The sequence below is a fragment of the Haliaeetus leucocephalus genome, unplaced genomic scaffold (genome assembly GCF_000737465.1).
Source record: "Haliaeetus leucocephalus isolate CR32 unplaced genomic scaffold, Haliaeetus_leucocephalus-4.0 Scaffold228, whole genome shotgun sequence".
NCBI lineage: Eukaryota > Metazoa > Chordata > Aves > Accipitriformes > Accipitridae > Haliaeetus > Haliaeetus leucocephalus.
Genome location: NW_010972664.1, coordinates 8111783 through 8125527, shown reverse-complemented (window position 1 = coordinate 8125527; position 13745 = coordinate 8111783). Strand labels below are relative to the sequence as shown.

The 13745-nt window shown below is 50.3% G+C and overlaps 1 protein-coding gene across 1 annotated transcript in view; it reads left to right on the top strand.

The window, feature by feature from the left end:
• The window catches only part of IGSF3 (immunoglobulin superfamily, member 3), a 69153-nt gene that overhangs the window by 38587 nt on the left and 16821 nt on the right, over positions 1-13745 (top strand). The window contains exon 5 of the mRNA XM_010567252.1: positions 2990-3394. Coding sequence (XP_010565554.1) covers positions 2990-3394 — 405 coding nt within the window. The remainder of the gene's footprint in view (positions 1-2989; positions 3395-13745) is intronic.

Genomic DNA, 13745 nt, shown 5'->3' with positions numbered 1-13745 from the left:
ATTGCAGCTGGTACTCTGCCCTGCCAAAGGGCTCCTCCATTTCAGACACAGTGAAACCACGTCAGTTTAGGAGAGGGCATTAGGCATTTTGCATGGATTGTGAATTACTTTGGTCCCACTCAGGCCTTGCTGTATTAAGTCCTGGACTAGCTCCCAAAGTGCTCTGGAGGAGACTGAAGAAGGGATGACTGTTCCTATGAGGCCATTGATTTGCAGAATGCCAGGGCTATAGACAATCAGGGAGCTCTTTTGAAAGGTCAAGGTACGAATCTGGGGGTTTGTTGGTTTTGGGGGGTTTTGTTTGTTCTCTGCAGTATTAATCTTAAGCTTTGGCAAGATGTGTGAGAGACCAGACTTCAAAGTTGTGTTGTATTCTGGTAAAATCTTGCTTTTTTCCTCCTTTCTTTCTTCCCCTTCACTTTTGACTTTCTTTCAGAGGCTGTTCTGTCTGGAGCTAGAAATCTTTGCTATATAGCTTCCAAAAGCAGGTAGGGCCGTTAGTTTGTTAAGAACTAAAGGCAGGTTCTCATTTGGTTTCAACAGCGTCCTGCTTATGAGGTCAGCGGCATTTGGCCTGCTACATATTGGCCCTTCTCTTTACTCTGCCACTTGTAGAAGTGTTGGGATTAAGTGTTGGTATTTTAAAATGTATTACTTTTATTCCTGTTAAAATTTAAGATGCTCAGAATTGCCCAGCAGTTCCAGAAGACGTGTTGGAGAGGCAGTTGTCCCACTTCCACTTCTTGTCCCAGAGAAATTGCTGGCTGTCGAGCATATTCTGTCAAGTCCTAAGAAATGTCTAAGTCCTCTTCCTATAACTAGCAAAGCTGAAATAGCTCATGAAAATTCAGTGGAGAAAATATCGAGTGTTGTTTCGTTGCTGCTGAATGTGATATTTTTTGTTCAGCATAATGTTTTTGAATTGTACTGAGAAACTCAAATGGAAGGTGCTAAGAAAGAGCAAGAGGGGTTTATGGCTACAGAAAATTGCTAGTGAAAAAAATGCAGTAAATTTAGTGACACTCACATTTCAAGTTAAGGTCTAATCGTTTGCCAGTCTGCCAAGGTAAGAAACTGTTTAGCTGAACCAGCACAGATGATGTTCAAACGCATAAATCTATCTGCAGGGTGGTTCAGAAGCAATAGCCAGAAGAGAGATATGCTGTTGGATGAGACCAGATGTCCCTGAACTTCTGAGGATCTCAAGTGCCTGGCAGGGACTTCAGTCCCCCTGGCTGGGAAAAGAGGGGGCAGACAGGTTGAGGGGGGACTGCTGTGTTCTTGTAGGGAGGTCTTGCAGAAAATCTGCCCACTTTTATGCATGGCTTCTCTCCTTTCGTACCAAGTCCCGAAGGAAGAAGGGCCTTTGTGTGTTAACCTAAGTGCCATGAGTGTGTTGTTTGAGTTGAGGACCTGAGAAACGCACCCGGCTTTCACATGGCAGTCAAGAGAAGTCCCTTCAGGAAGCTTCCTTGCCCAGGCCAACTGGAGATTAAACTTGATGAGGTCAGCTGGTCTTGGTGAAATTATGTTGGCTTTCTAGGGCCATTGCTGGCTCAGTGGTGCTCTGAGCTGGGCCCAGGAATGCACTTGCCGGGGCAGGAGGGCTGCTGCAGGGTCTGAGGGTGAGAGCTTATGTGGGGATGAGACCCAGGGGAGGCAGCCTGGGTCTTGCTCTCCTCTCCTGGGTAATCACTGAACATTTTGCAGGAGTCTTTAATCCCAAAGATTGACCTGTTTTCTCAGTAATTACACATCCCGGAGCTGTGGCACAGTGATGCCATGGGGCTGCGGGGGCACTTGCTGGAAGCGTTGCAGATACGGCGGTGTCTGTGCTGCGGCTGGTCTGGCCTGTGGCAGCAGCTCTGCAGGTTGCAGTGACCTCCCAGCTCATCTCTCAAAGCGTAATTTCGAGCCAGTGGCAGGCTGAGGCTCTGTGCTGACCCAGAAGACGTTCACTGGCTGGGGTCTCCCCCCACAGCAGCGGCTGTGCCAGGTGCCAGGACGGTCAGCACTGCGGGGGGAGGGAGGAGAGCTGCCAGCCGGCGGGAAGGGAGCGCTTCTTGGGGATGTCACCGGTAGGAAACAAGGCCCCTGCTAAATCTGCTGGCCACACTGAAGCGATTGGAAGAGAAGAAAATATTTCTCTCTGCAGCTTGGAACAAATGAGCAATGGAAACACTCTGACCCAAAATGTAAGCCAATCAACTGGGAATATGTTATCTTCAAATTACTAATAGACTGCTGGTTTTAAACTCCCCTAAACAAACAAAGTGCTGGGTGTAGACAAGTCAAAATACATGGACTGGCTTGCTGAGTGGTGGATGTGTGAGGATAACTGCATAAAGCCGTCCTGGAGCCGTTACCTGGAAGAGAACAAAAGCCATGCTGTGTGAAGGAGCAACCAGCTTCTCTTTCAGTTGCCTCCATCCTGGGGTTTTGTAACCGCTGCCACCTCTCTGATGCGTGAACAAAGGCTGCTACTTCTCACTTTCCTCATCTTTCCTTCACTTGCAGCAACCAGCCACAGACCTGGGGTGGGGGATGGGGTGGGGACCCTTGCCCGAGAGATGGATGTGAATTGCAGGGCCTGCGAGCAGTCAGGCTGGTGCTGGGTAGCTGCTCGGCGTGGTGCTGTTCCCGTGCCACTGCGCTGCTGTGTTTCCATACGGGATTTTGGCAGCATTCAGCGCTGGCTGCTCGCCCTCCGGGTCTCAGGGGATCTCGCTCCTCTGGGCAGAAATTGAGTGCGATCCTGCTGCTGCTGCAGCCAGTGCTCGTACAGGCAGTCACCCCGATGCAGGCAGCTAAGTGTGTTTTTGCTGCTGCTTTTCATGTCACTTTGCAATTGCAAACAAGGAGCCAACACAATGTGAGCGGCTGATTATTCCAGGCCTGCAACTGGATGACTACGCTCTAGCTTTTGCATGCTAACAGCAGGGCCTCGTTAGGCAGGTGTCTCTCAAAGCTTTTTTCTTTCTTTCCGCAGAGGCTGGCTTTGCTGTCACAGCTATCTCCCGCACCCCCGGGGTGACCTACAACGAGTCCTTCGACCTCCAGTGCATCATCAAGCCCCACTACCCATCATGGGTACCGGTGTCGGTGACGTGGCGTTTCCAGCCGGCAGGCAGCACCGAGTTTCATGACCTGGTCACTTTCACACGCGATGGTGGGGTGCAGTGGGGTGACAGGTACACGGGTTTCCGGACCCGCACCGCCATCGAGAAGGCTGAGTCCAGCAACAACGTGCGCCTGAGCATCAGCAGGGCAAGCGACACGGAGGCCGGCAAGTACCAGTGCGTGGCTGAGCTCTGGAGGAAGAACTACAACAGCAGCTGGACGCGGCTGGCAGACAGGACCTCCAACCTGCTGGAAATCAGGGTCCTGCGGCCGGGTGAGTGCCAAGAGCGCATGAGAGGGGCTGGGGGGTGTGTTGTGGGGACAGGGTACGTACCAGCGCTGTGGTGGTCCCTCCAGAGTGAGGACTGCTCTTGTGGCTGCAACTGACATCTCACACTTGCACATGGCTCAAGTGGAACCGCTTGGCTCTTCGGCAGTGGATATGTTGGAGTTCCCTTATTCTCCTCTGTGGAACTGGGTCCTCTCATTGCTCCTCATATGCTGTTCATCGGATTTTCTTCTGGGAAGCGAGGTGACCGAAGCTCGGTCCAGTCTCTGGGCTGTTCTTGTGAGACAGAGGTGGCTTTCAGGTTGCCACCTCCATTCATCAGAGCAGACTAACCTGGGGAAGATAGGAGAGGGAGGGGGCAAACAGGATCAAAGAAGAGAGATGTGCTCCCACCAAAGCCTGCACGTGCATGTGCACCATAGGTGAGGTGCTGCAGTTCTTGTCTAGTAACTGGCTGCATCTCTTGTTCTGCTGGAGGCATCTTCAAAAGCAGATAGTAATCAAAGGGCCTGACTTTCCTCTCCACCAGAAGTTGAGCTCTTTCCAGCTGGAGGTCACTGAGGCCATGGGTACCCACACAGAGTGTGCAACAGCTAGGCAACAGACACCTGACTTGGCAGGGAGAGTCAGAAAACCTACAAGGTGCTTATGTTCCCTGTACAGCCAGTGGAGAGAGTTAGGTGCCTTCTGTAGGCCTTGTCACTGATATTTTGGTGGTGCCTTCTATTGTCCATGAAGGGTGCAAAGATACATGGTCAGAGCAGCTCTGGGCCATCGCTGAGCTGAAGGGTTTATTGCTGTCTCGGCCTTAGGGCTGGAGCTGATGTTTGGAATGAGGCTTTTAGCACCTTCAAGACTCTTGGCTCAGGTCCTTGCAGCATGGTAGTCCTCCCTTCATGTTCCTGTGCAGGGGTCCGGACTCCTTCCTAAGGTCTGTCTTCTGGCTTGGCTTTGTGTTTTTCCCCTTAGTTTTTCATACTCTCCTCCATCTTCCCCAACCCTTAGCATATCTTCAGAAAAATCAGGGCGTGCTGTGAGCTCCAGGTGCCTCATGAGCTCTCCATCATCTTTCTTCCCTCTCTCCTTCCTTGCCCTCATCTCCAGGTTAATCTCCTCCATTTATCTTGATTATCCTGCCTTGTAATACATGTTTTATTACTCACAAGGTCAGGTTGGTGATGTTCATCATTTTAGCTTATTTCCCTAGGAAACAGTGTTCACTAGATATGGTCCCTGGAGTAATATGCTTCTTCATGACACATCTCTGTGCATGCATATGTGTGTGAGACAGAGAGAGAAAGAGAATTCCTTGATAACAGCTTCCAGAAGAGAGCCTCCGTGTCACACCTCAGGGTGTCGAGGGGCACATTTAAAGGACATTTAAACCGTGCTCTGGCAGCCAGTTCTTTACTGGAGCAGTAACCATCAAGTGATGCCTTAACAGAACAAGTTGTCTAGGTCTCCATGGTTTTTATCTCTCCCTATCTCCCGGCTGCTCAACAAACTACTGCTACACAAATCTTAGCTGTCAGTCCAATGAGCCTTGCATAATGTTTGTGGTTTTATGGCTCACAAGGGGGGATGGAAGAGAAGAGAGGCACTCCTCAGAGCGTCCCCAGCACCATGGTTGCACTCGCTCTGTGTTTTGTTTCCATGTCCCAGGCAGCCTCTGAGAGCAGATGGTTGATGTTCTCCATGAATGCAATGCTGGCAGTTGTACCAGCAACTGCTGTGGTTCCCTCTGGTTTTGCAGAGGGTCACGTCGTGTCGTTGCTGGGCCTTTGGCTGGATAATCTCCAGAGAGGATCCAGGATGATGTGGGAGGTGCCTTCCTCGGACACCACTGAATGACTATGCTAGAGCCCCCACAGTCAGACTTGTGATGATGAAGGAGGTGCTGCTTTTCAGATTAAAATCCAGGGCTTCTTCAGAAGACGTCATTCAGGACCTCTGAATGATTGAACACCTGAGAGCTCTGTCAGTCTAATTCTATGTCTTTGTAGTCACCTTAATCTGAGATAACTTCAGGCTGCTATTGGGTGTTTTAGTCCTAGTTTTCTCTTTCCCTTGCCACTAGCCATGGGTTCCTGCCTTGACCCATATGCCGGTGAGTTTGGGGTGAACTATCTCTGCTACCAATCCACTAAGGGATGCTGTAAAGAAGGCTTGTTGGGAGGTCTTTTCGCAAATTGAGCCACCGTGTGTTTCCAGATTGTAAGTTAATGTTGGGATTCTAGTTTCTTCTTAAACCCCTGCTCCCCGTTTGTTAGAGTGACCTTTCTATTTGACAGGTTCCAGGTGCAGACGTGGCAATCGATATATGTCAGCCTTTAAAGTGTGTTCAGGTGAGAAAGGTAAAATAGTGGCTGCCTGATTGCTTCATTAATCTCTTTGCTTTGTGAAATCCCACGTCCTCAAGGGACAGGGTGCTGGAGCTTCTCCTGGTGTGTTGGTTTGCTGTTTCAGTGCTCAGGCTGTCTCTCCTTGGCACTCTTGCAGTGGGTGGTGTTTGTAGTTGTCATCCGTGCTGAGTGGTAACTGCAGAGGTGGCAGTGCTGGTTTTGAATTACATGTATTAATGTGGCTGCAAAGTAATTTCACCTACAGTGTTGTGGTTTAACCCCAGTCAGCAACTAAGCATCATGCAGCTGCTCGCTCACTCCCCCACCCCCCCAGTGGGATGGGGGAGAGAATTGGGAAAAAAAAAAAAGTGAAACTTGTGGGTTGAGGTAAGAACAGTTAAATAGGACAGAAAGGAAGAAAATAATAATAATGACAACAACAATAATGAAATTATAATAATAATTATAAAAGGATTGGAATATACAAAAGAAGTGATGCAGAATGCAATTGCTTACCACTCACTGACTGATGCCCAGTCAGTTCCCAAGCAGTTCCCCCCCCCGGCCAACTCCCCCCAGTTTATATACTAGACATGACATCACATGGTCTGGAATACCCCGCTGGCCAGTTTGGGTCAGCTGCCCTGGCTGTGTCCCCTCCCAACTTTTTGTGCCCCTCCAGTCTTCTTGCTGGCTGGGCATGAGAAGCTGAAAAATCCTTGATTTAGTATGAACACTACTTAGCAACAACTGAAAACATCAGTGTGTTATCAACATTCTTCTCATCCTAAATCCAAAACATAACACTATACCAGCTACTAGGAAGAAAATTAACTCTATCCCAGCCAAAACCAGGATATACGGCTGTCTCATGGCCAACAGGTAATGTTGAGGAAACGTCAGCAGCTTGAAACACTCCAGTCCTTTCCTACTCAAAGGAAGAAATGAGCAGTATTTGAGAAATGAAACGCATAGCTCCTGAAGGAGGGAGTGAATAAGGCAGGCAATGGCAGCGTTAACCCAGGTCTGAATACAGGGTCTGTGGGTGGGATGGCACAAGTGTGCTGCATGGCATCTGGAGCCAGATTTGACCTTTTGAGTGTGACATTCCCGGCCCCTTGGGCATGAAGCCGTTAAAAGGACTGGCAGTGTGAGGAAAAGCCCTATAAAGGGGGCTGGCTGTATGTGTGAGAGCTTCTAGAGAATTTAGATATCATGAGGGCATGGTGTTCGTCACTTGCTGGTGTGTGAACACTCACCAGCAGCAGCAGTAGGATCTGAAGCTCCCTTTCATGGCCTGCTCCTCAATGTCATGCAAGCCTGCGCACCTTGGGTTGCAGAGGGAGGGTTGTGCACAGGTAGGGGCACGCAGCCCCAGGTAGCTTGTGTGCGCTTTGCAGGGACACAGACCTGCACTGCTGTAGGATGAGTGCCGGGTTTTGACTTCTGTAGGCTGGGGCAGAAATCTGGGCTGGTGTGGGGGTCTGTCAGGCAGGATTGTGGACCAGACTGGCTAGATTGCTTGTGGCCATTTCATGTCCCTACAATGTAGTGCGCTCCTTTTTACTTCCATCTCTCAAGCTGCCTGTTGTTTCTTTGTCGCTGAGCTCACATTGCAGCAGAGAGGGAGGAACAACAAAAGTACGGCTCAGTTCATGCCAGCTGCTTCCTTGAAGCCAAAGCTGGCAGGAGACCATGCACAGGACCGCGGGCTAAGCTTGGAGCGAGCCACAAGTGCAGGGGTAGAGATTTCTTCCCAACCACATCCTTGTGTTTGGGGCTCCCCTTATGCTGCGGTATCTGGCCTGCCTCTGAAACCCCGGTTCTTTCATCCCTGAACACTGGAGCATGCCCCGAGGGCTTACCACCCCTTTCCCTTCTAGTGATGTTGCCTTGCCCTTTGCCCACTTGCACCTTTCCAGGTGAAGAAGAGCATCCTCCATGCAAGCTTTACCAGGCTGGTCTGCAAGAGGTCAGTCAGGACAGATGTGTCCTGTGCTTGGAGGGGACAGGTGTGGTGACTCCCTGGCACTTGCTGATCTCTCAGGTTTTAGGGGAGGCAGAGATGCAGGCAGTTCCTTTTGAATCCAGATGACCCTGGAAGTGTTTGGATTTGGGCTGAGCCCTCGGTGTGAGGATGCTGGCTGAGCAGTACCCCTTCGCTGCTCTCTGCCCGCTTCCTCAGACAGCACGGAGGGGTAATGGTGCCTGGGCTCTGGGTCCTGCCTGAGGGAAGAAGGTGGTAGATAGATGCATGTGGGTCAAGGGGAGACCTGAGGGCTGTGAGGCAGGCTCTGTTCCCAGCTCCTTCTTGGACCTTGCTTCTCCCTGCCAGGTTTTCGGGGATGGAGCAGCCGAGACGGGAGGTGCTGTCTGGGAGCGGCATGTGTCCGTGCAGTCTGCGGGACTCAGACAAGGGTAGCAGACAGTCTCTGGCGGCACAGTGCATGATGGGGACTGTGCAGTGATCCGGGCAGGCTAGGACATCTGGATAGGACTCTTTTGGCAAGGAGGCTTGAATAGATTTGTGCTGGTGTATTAAATTGCCATTGTCCTCATGTCCATTACTGCACTTATCTTTCCCCTGCAGCACAAGCGATGGGGTGATTCGGCAGAGCTTTGAGAGGGCCTGGGGTCTGAGCACTGGGGAGTCTCTCTGGCAACAGAAGAACAAAAAAGCAGGGCTTTCACATAAGCAGGAGGTTGTGGCAAACCCCCTGCCCCGAGCACCCCCCTCACAGCACAGACCTGCCCATCCCGACCTGCAGGGCACCCACCTCCCCATGCCTCTGCACTCTTCCCACCCCTCTGTCTTTGCGTCCCTCGGCCAGTTCCTTCTTGACTAATCCTGGAGCAGGCACACAGGGAGAAGCTGCAATCGCCTCTATAAATCTGCTCCCTTGCTGACGGGTTTTTGACAGTAATGAACGTGGGAGGAGGGATGGGGAGGGGTGGTGGAGGATGACAACTGAGCAGACGCCAGGGATGCTGGGCTCCTTGCTGTTTTTTTACAAGCCGTGCTACAGCAGATTGATTGACCTGGGAGCCGTCAAGCAAACAAGGCAGTCAGGCTCTTCATTAGGGCATTAATTAGCTTCCACGGGCTCTCTAGGGGCTGCTTCGTAAAGTTTGGTTTATTAGGAGCTGTCAAGTTGAAACCATTGGGAGGAGGAGGGGGAGGGGGAGGGTGGAGGCTCCTCGAGCTGGCCTTGGAGAAGCTGGGGGAGGCTTGTGCCTGAACCTTACTTTGAGAGCAGGGTGAGCCAGAGCTGTGCTTCCCCTGAAGCCCTGTGCCTGGGTGAGCACAGAGCACTCTGCCACTCTCCTACTGTCCACAAGAAACCACCACTGACATCAGCCTGGCTGCGTTGGGCTAGCAGTGGCCAGAGGAACCTAAGGAGCGGAGAGCAGAGGTCCCTTACCTCTTTTTCCAAGCCCATCCCTGGCAGCCACAGAGAGACTACTCAGTATCCCGCTCGTCCTTCCCTCTGAAGACTCGGTGAGCAGCCAAGCAGGGGATGGTTGTGGTTGCGCAGGCTGGGGATGCTGGGAGGATGAGGAGGGGATGAGGCAGAGGAGAATTGGAAAAACGGGTTGCTCTATGGCATGCTTAATGCTGGGAGAAGAGGACTGATTTTCAAACAATTGCCAAGACACTTGTAGAGTATAAGGAGAGGCTTTCCATAACAAATGAAAATCAGATATTACTATTAAGTACTTTCTTCCATCTCATTTGTTAGTAAAGTCTGCATGTGAGGAATGCTGTCGTGGATGGATGTGAAAGATGCCTTTTCTACAGTGGGTGGCCAGTGGGGTACTGACCAGACTCGTGAATGGAGGCTCAAACAAGTGTTTTCAAGGGCCACAAAGTGCCTACTTAAAAACCTGATACTTTTTGCTACTGGCAGCATCCAGCAATAAAGTTAAACAAGGAAAGCTAATGAGCTGGAAACTTTCTTACAGAAGTGAAGTCTGGAAACTTAAGTTTGCTGCTTGCTTCATCCTGGAGTGGTTTTGCTCTGTAGAATAGCACTGCTTCTCTGCTTTACAGCTGCCTGCTCCATCTGGCAAGTAGTTGTACTCTTGCCCGAGTTCAAGAAGTTCTCAGGGGAGACAGGAGGCTGTTCATCAGCAGCTGCGACTGTGGCACAGAGCAGTCTCCTCTCGCCTGGATGCTCAGGAACTTGCCCCTTTCCCTTCACTGCCGGTGGGGTAAGACCTGCTGTTCTGCCTCAGAGCTACTGCTCTTTCCTATCGGCTTCCAGCACACTGAACAGACGAAATGAAGGGGTTCAGTGTTGCGTGACCCAGAGCTGTCCCCTTGCATAGACCTGCATTAGTGACCCAGCTGGAGCTCTTATTCTTTTCCAGGTAACACAGGTGAGTTTTCTTCTTCCACCTTGTACCCCTGGTGGTCTCTCACCCCTGCACATTTGCCCTGGGGAGCTCTGTCCCCACACTTGCCAGGTCCTCTGGGACAGCTTCCCCACGTAGACTTGCTGCCACCTCCTTGGCACAGTTATTTATCCGAGGCTGGCACCCCAGGGTGCTTTTTTCTCTACACTTAGCCATCACACCCTGCTCCCAACATCCTCATCCTCCCTCCATGTACTGTCACTGTCACACACACCCGAGAGCCTCCTCTTATGGCTGCCACTGTGGTGCATAACATACTCTCTAGTGTTTGGGCACGGGTTTGTAAATACAGATTTGAGGTGGGGTTTCACCCATGGGCATGTATCCATGTGAAGGATGCTCTCCCTGCCCTGCTCGAAGCAGGGCACTTCCTGACTGGCCTTGTAAATCCAGCTGTGGTTTTGCGCTCATGGGTATCGGAGAGGTGCTCCAGCACATCGCTCAGCCAGGCAAATCTGGCCCAGTGCAGGTTACACATTGGTGTGAGGTTACATTGGTGCCAGCAGAGCCGAAGCATCCAGAGCAAATGCCATCTTGATCCCACAAAAAGACTGCCACGTCAAAACGAGCCCATCAGCCTGAACAGCAGGGGAGGGAGCTTGTGCTGGATGTGCTGCAGCATTCCCAACCCCATGCTGGGGATGCTGACACTGGCCTTGCAGGGTCAGAGCTGTGATTCACCTCCCCCTGCCTTCGGTTTCCCATCTGGGATACTTGGCTCCTCTGCAGGTTTGCCCGTGAAATGTTTGTGTCAGGGCCAAGTGTGTTGAGCTGATTGCAGTCAGTTATGTTCAGGGTTTCCCTTGGGGCTTCAGCCTGGAAAATGCACCCAAGGGCATAACCTGAGAAGTTGGACTTTAAATGTATGAAGCATCTTGGATGCATTTCATGAGGGTGAAGGGGGTGGGAATGCATCCTTGCATCTAGTGGGACCGTAACCTGGCTCAGCCTGCTCTGTGTGTGCCCATTCATCTTACTGTGGGCAGTCTTACTTTTCAGCCCCCTGACAAGACTGACAATGTCAGGAGACCTGGGCTGTATTCAGAGTATGCTGCTCCGTTCAAATTAACTCTCTTCACGGTTACTTTTTGAGGAGCAGTTTTTTTCATTTCAATTTCAAAGCACTCTCTGCTTCTCTCCTTGATACCTCCTGAGCAGTTTTCCACTCCCATTTGCAGCACGCATATACAGAACCACGGTGTCAACCTGTTTGCAGTCTGTGCACATGCAACTTCCTTGATGTTGTCTTGAACGTCTTCTCTCCACACACTTTAGCTTCTCATCGATTCCCTGTTTGCTCTCCTTGGACTAAAATACTCTACAGTGAACAGTACTTAGACATTGTCCAGCTCTAAAGCTTTGTGTATCCCTCATGTCCTTGAAGACTTCAAAAGCAGAGTCAGCAGGGGCAGCCCTTGGGGGAGAGGGAGCACTGGTGATAAGCGGGTTTCCAGCCAGGTGTTGACCACCATTCTCCTTCCCCAGTCCATGCATGGAGCCCCAGCCCCTTAGCTACCCCACTGGTCTCCACAAGGTGAATGGCCTCGGGGCCAGCAGGCTCAGTGCTGCAGCACTGATTTTTCTCTTGCTGCGCTCTCAGCCCTCCAGTCAGAGCGGTACCCAGCCCAGGTGTCTCTCCCAGCATGCCCAAGCAGCAGCTTAGGCTGTCCATCCTTGTGCATGGGACCTATACCATTTTTCTAGCTTCTGTATTGCGTGGGATGCTTCTCCTGGCTTGAGAAACTATGTATTCTCCATCTGTCCTTTGCACAGCCAGACCGTGTCCTGTTTTGAGAAGAACAGTACTGAACAGCCAGGCAGAGAGACGGCCCAGCCCCAGTTACAGTAGATCCCCTGCCTCTTGCCTTCATGAGCATTGGTTCGACTGATCGTCTGGGGGTGTTCTCCGCTGGTGGGACACAGCTGGCTGGACACAATGGCTTTGCTCTTCAATGCGACGGTGACCTGCATAGCCAAGAGGTGTAGCAATGCCCATGTAAAGGAAGCAACTTCAGTAAAATAAACCCAGCTATTTCTTCCCATGGTGATTTTACCTTGTAAGATTAATACCTCTGTGTCAGCAGAATAAACAAGGACAATTTTTATCTGAACGCTTTTCTAGAACTTTGGTTCATAAGGGGCTTTTGGGGTTTCTACCTGTTCTGATATTGGTCAAAGAATAAATTCCTGCCATCTACTTCCTTACAGCAAAATGGCAGGCTCTAGACATGCTGAACCTATGGCTCAGGGTCTTCTAACATGTGCACGTAAAAGTCAGCTCCCAGGGCTGTCTTACTCGCTTAAATAGGCATTTGGGATGCTGTTAAAGAAAATTCCTAGAGTTTTCCCTGTCCCATATAACAGAGAAGCAGGGAGTGCAGATAATGATAGAGCTGTAGCCCATCCTGCTGTAATACTTCCTTGGTCCCTAAGAAGTTCAAAAAGACAATTTCTTAAGAAACGACAGATGGCTCATTTCACTTGGTTGTTCTTCTACACAGTAGTTGAACTTGCCAGTTAATTTATGGAGGCATCATCATGAGCATTTAGGGTACAGGTGGAGCTGATATAGCACTTGGTTGTACAGAAGGAGGTGATCCTCATCCCTGACACGTGCTGCTGGCTGCATGCTCCTGTCCCATTCCTTGTGCCAGCATCGATCCCGCTGTGTGCCAGCTCAGTTTACTAAACCTGCAGAAAATTAGCCCAGTGGAAAGGAATAGTTAAAGGTGAGTGGAGTGAGATAGCTCTTGGATGGATTCAGTTAGGTCACTCTCAGGGGACTTTTATCTTTGCATGGAGGGCAGCACTGACTAACTGGGGCTGGCAGGGCTGGTGTGGGCAGCATCCAAAAGAACTCATGATCCTGCAAGAGGTCTGTCTGGAGAGCTTGCTCTCTGGATGGCAAGAAAATAGCATTTCATACCACCCTCAGCGTCTCATCTCTCTCTGTGTAGCAGCCAGCTTTTCAGCGGTAGCCGCTGAAAATGCTCAAGTCAAATACAGTGCATGCAAAAATCAGCCATGCACTATAAGGTGCAGCTGTACTCTTGGCGTGCACCTACACAAACTCCTCATGTATTTTTCTGACACCCTGTTAGGAAATTCGGCCGTTAATGGCCAGCCTCCAGAACAGCATGGGAGTTTGTGTGTGGTGCTGCTGTATGTGTTATGACTTGCTCTTCGGGTACATTTAATTACTTTTTTTTCCTAATTGACAGAGCACTCCTTTGCTTGAAATCTTTCTGACAAGGAGTTGATTAAATATCTCAGTATGTTACTTTTTTCTTTCTTTCTTTATCCTCTGTGGCTGTAGCTTGGTACTGAATTTGTCTTCCAGTGATCCTATCTCCATATTTTAATTTACAAGTGATCAGTGAGCCGTATATTGTTTTCTGACAGCAGGCACAACTCATACTGGAAATCTTTTATTTCTCCCTCCCCTCCTCTCTCTCCTGCAGAACTTTTACATTCATTTCAGGGTTTGGTAGGAAGGTTTCTAGTTTTAGGTTTGTGGGTCATTTTGCTTTGGGGTATATTTGTTTCTTGCTGTCCTTCAGAGCGACATGGTTTCTGTT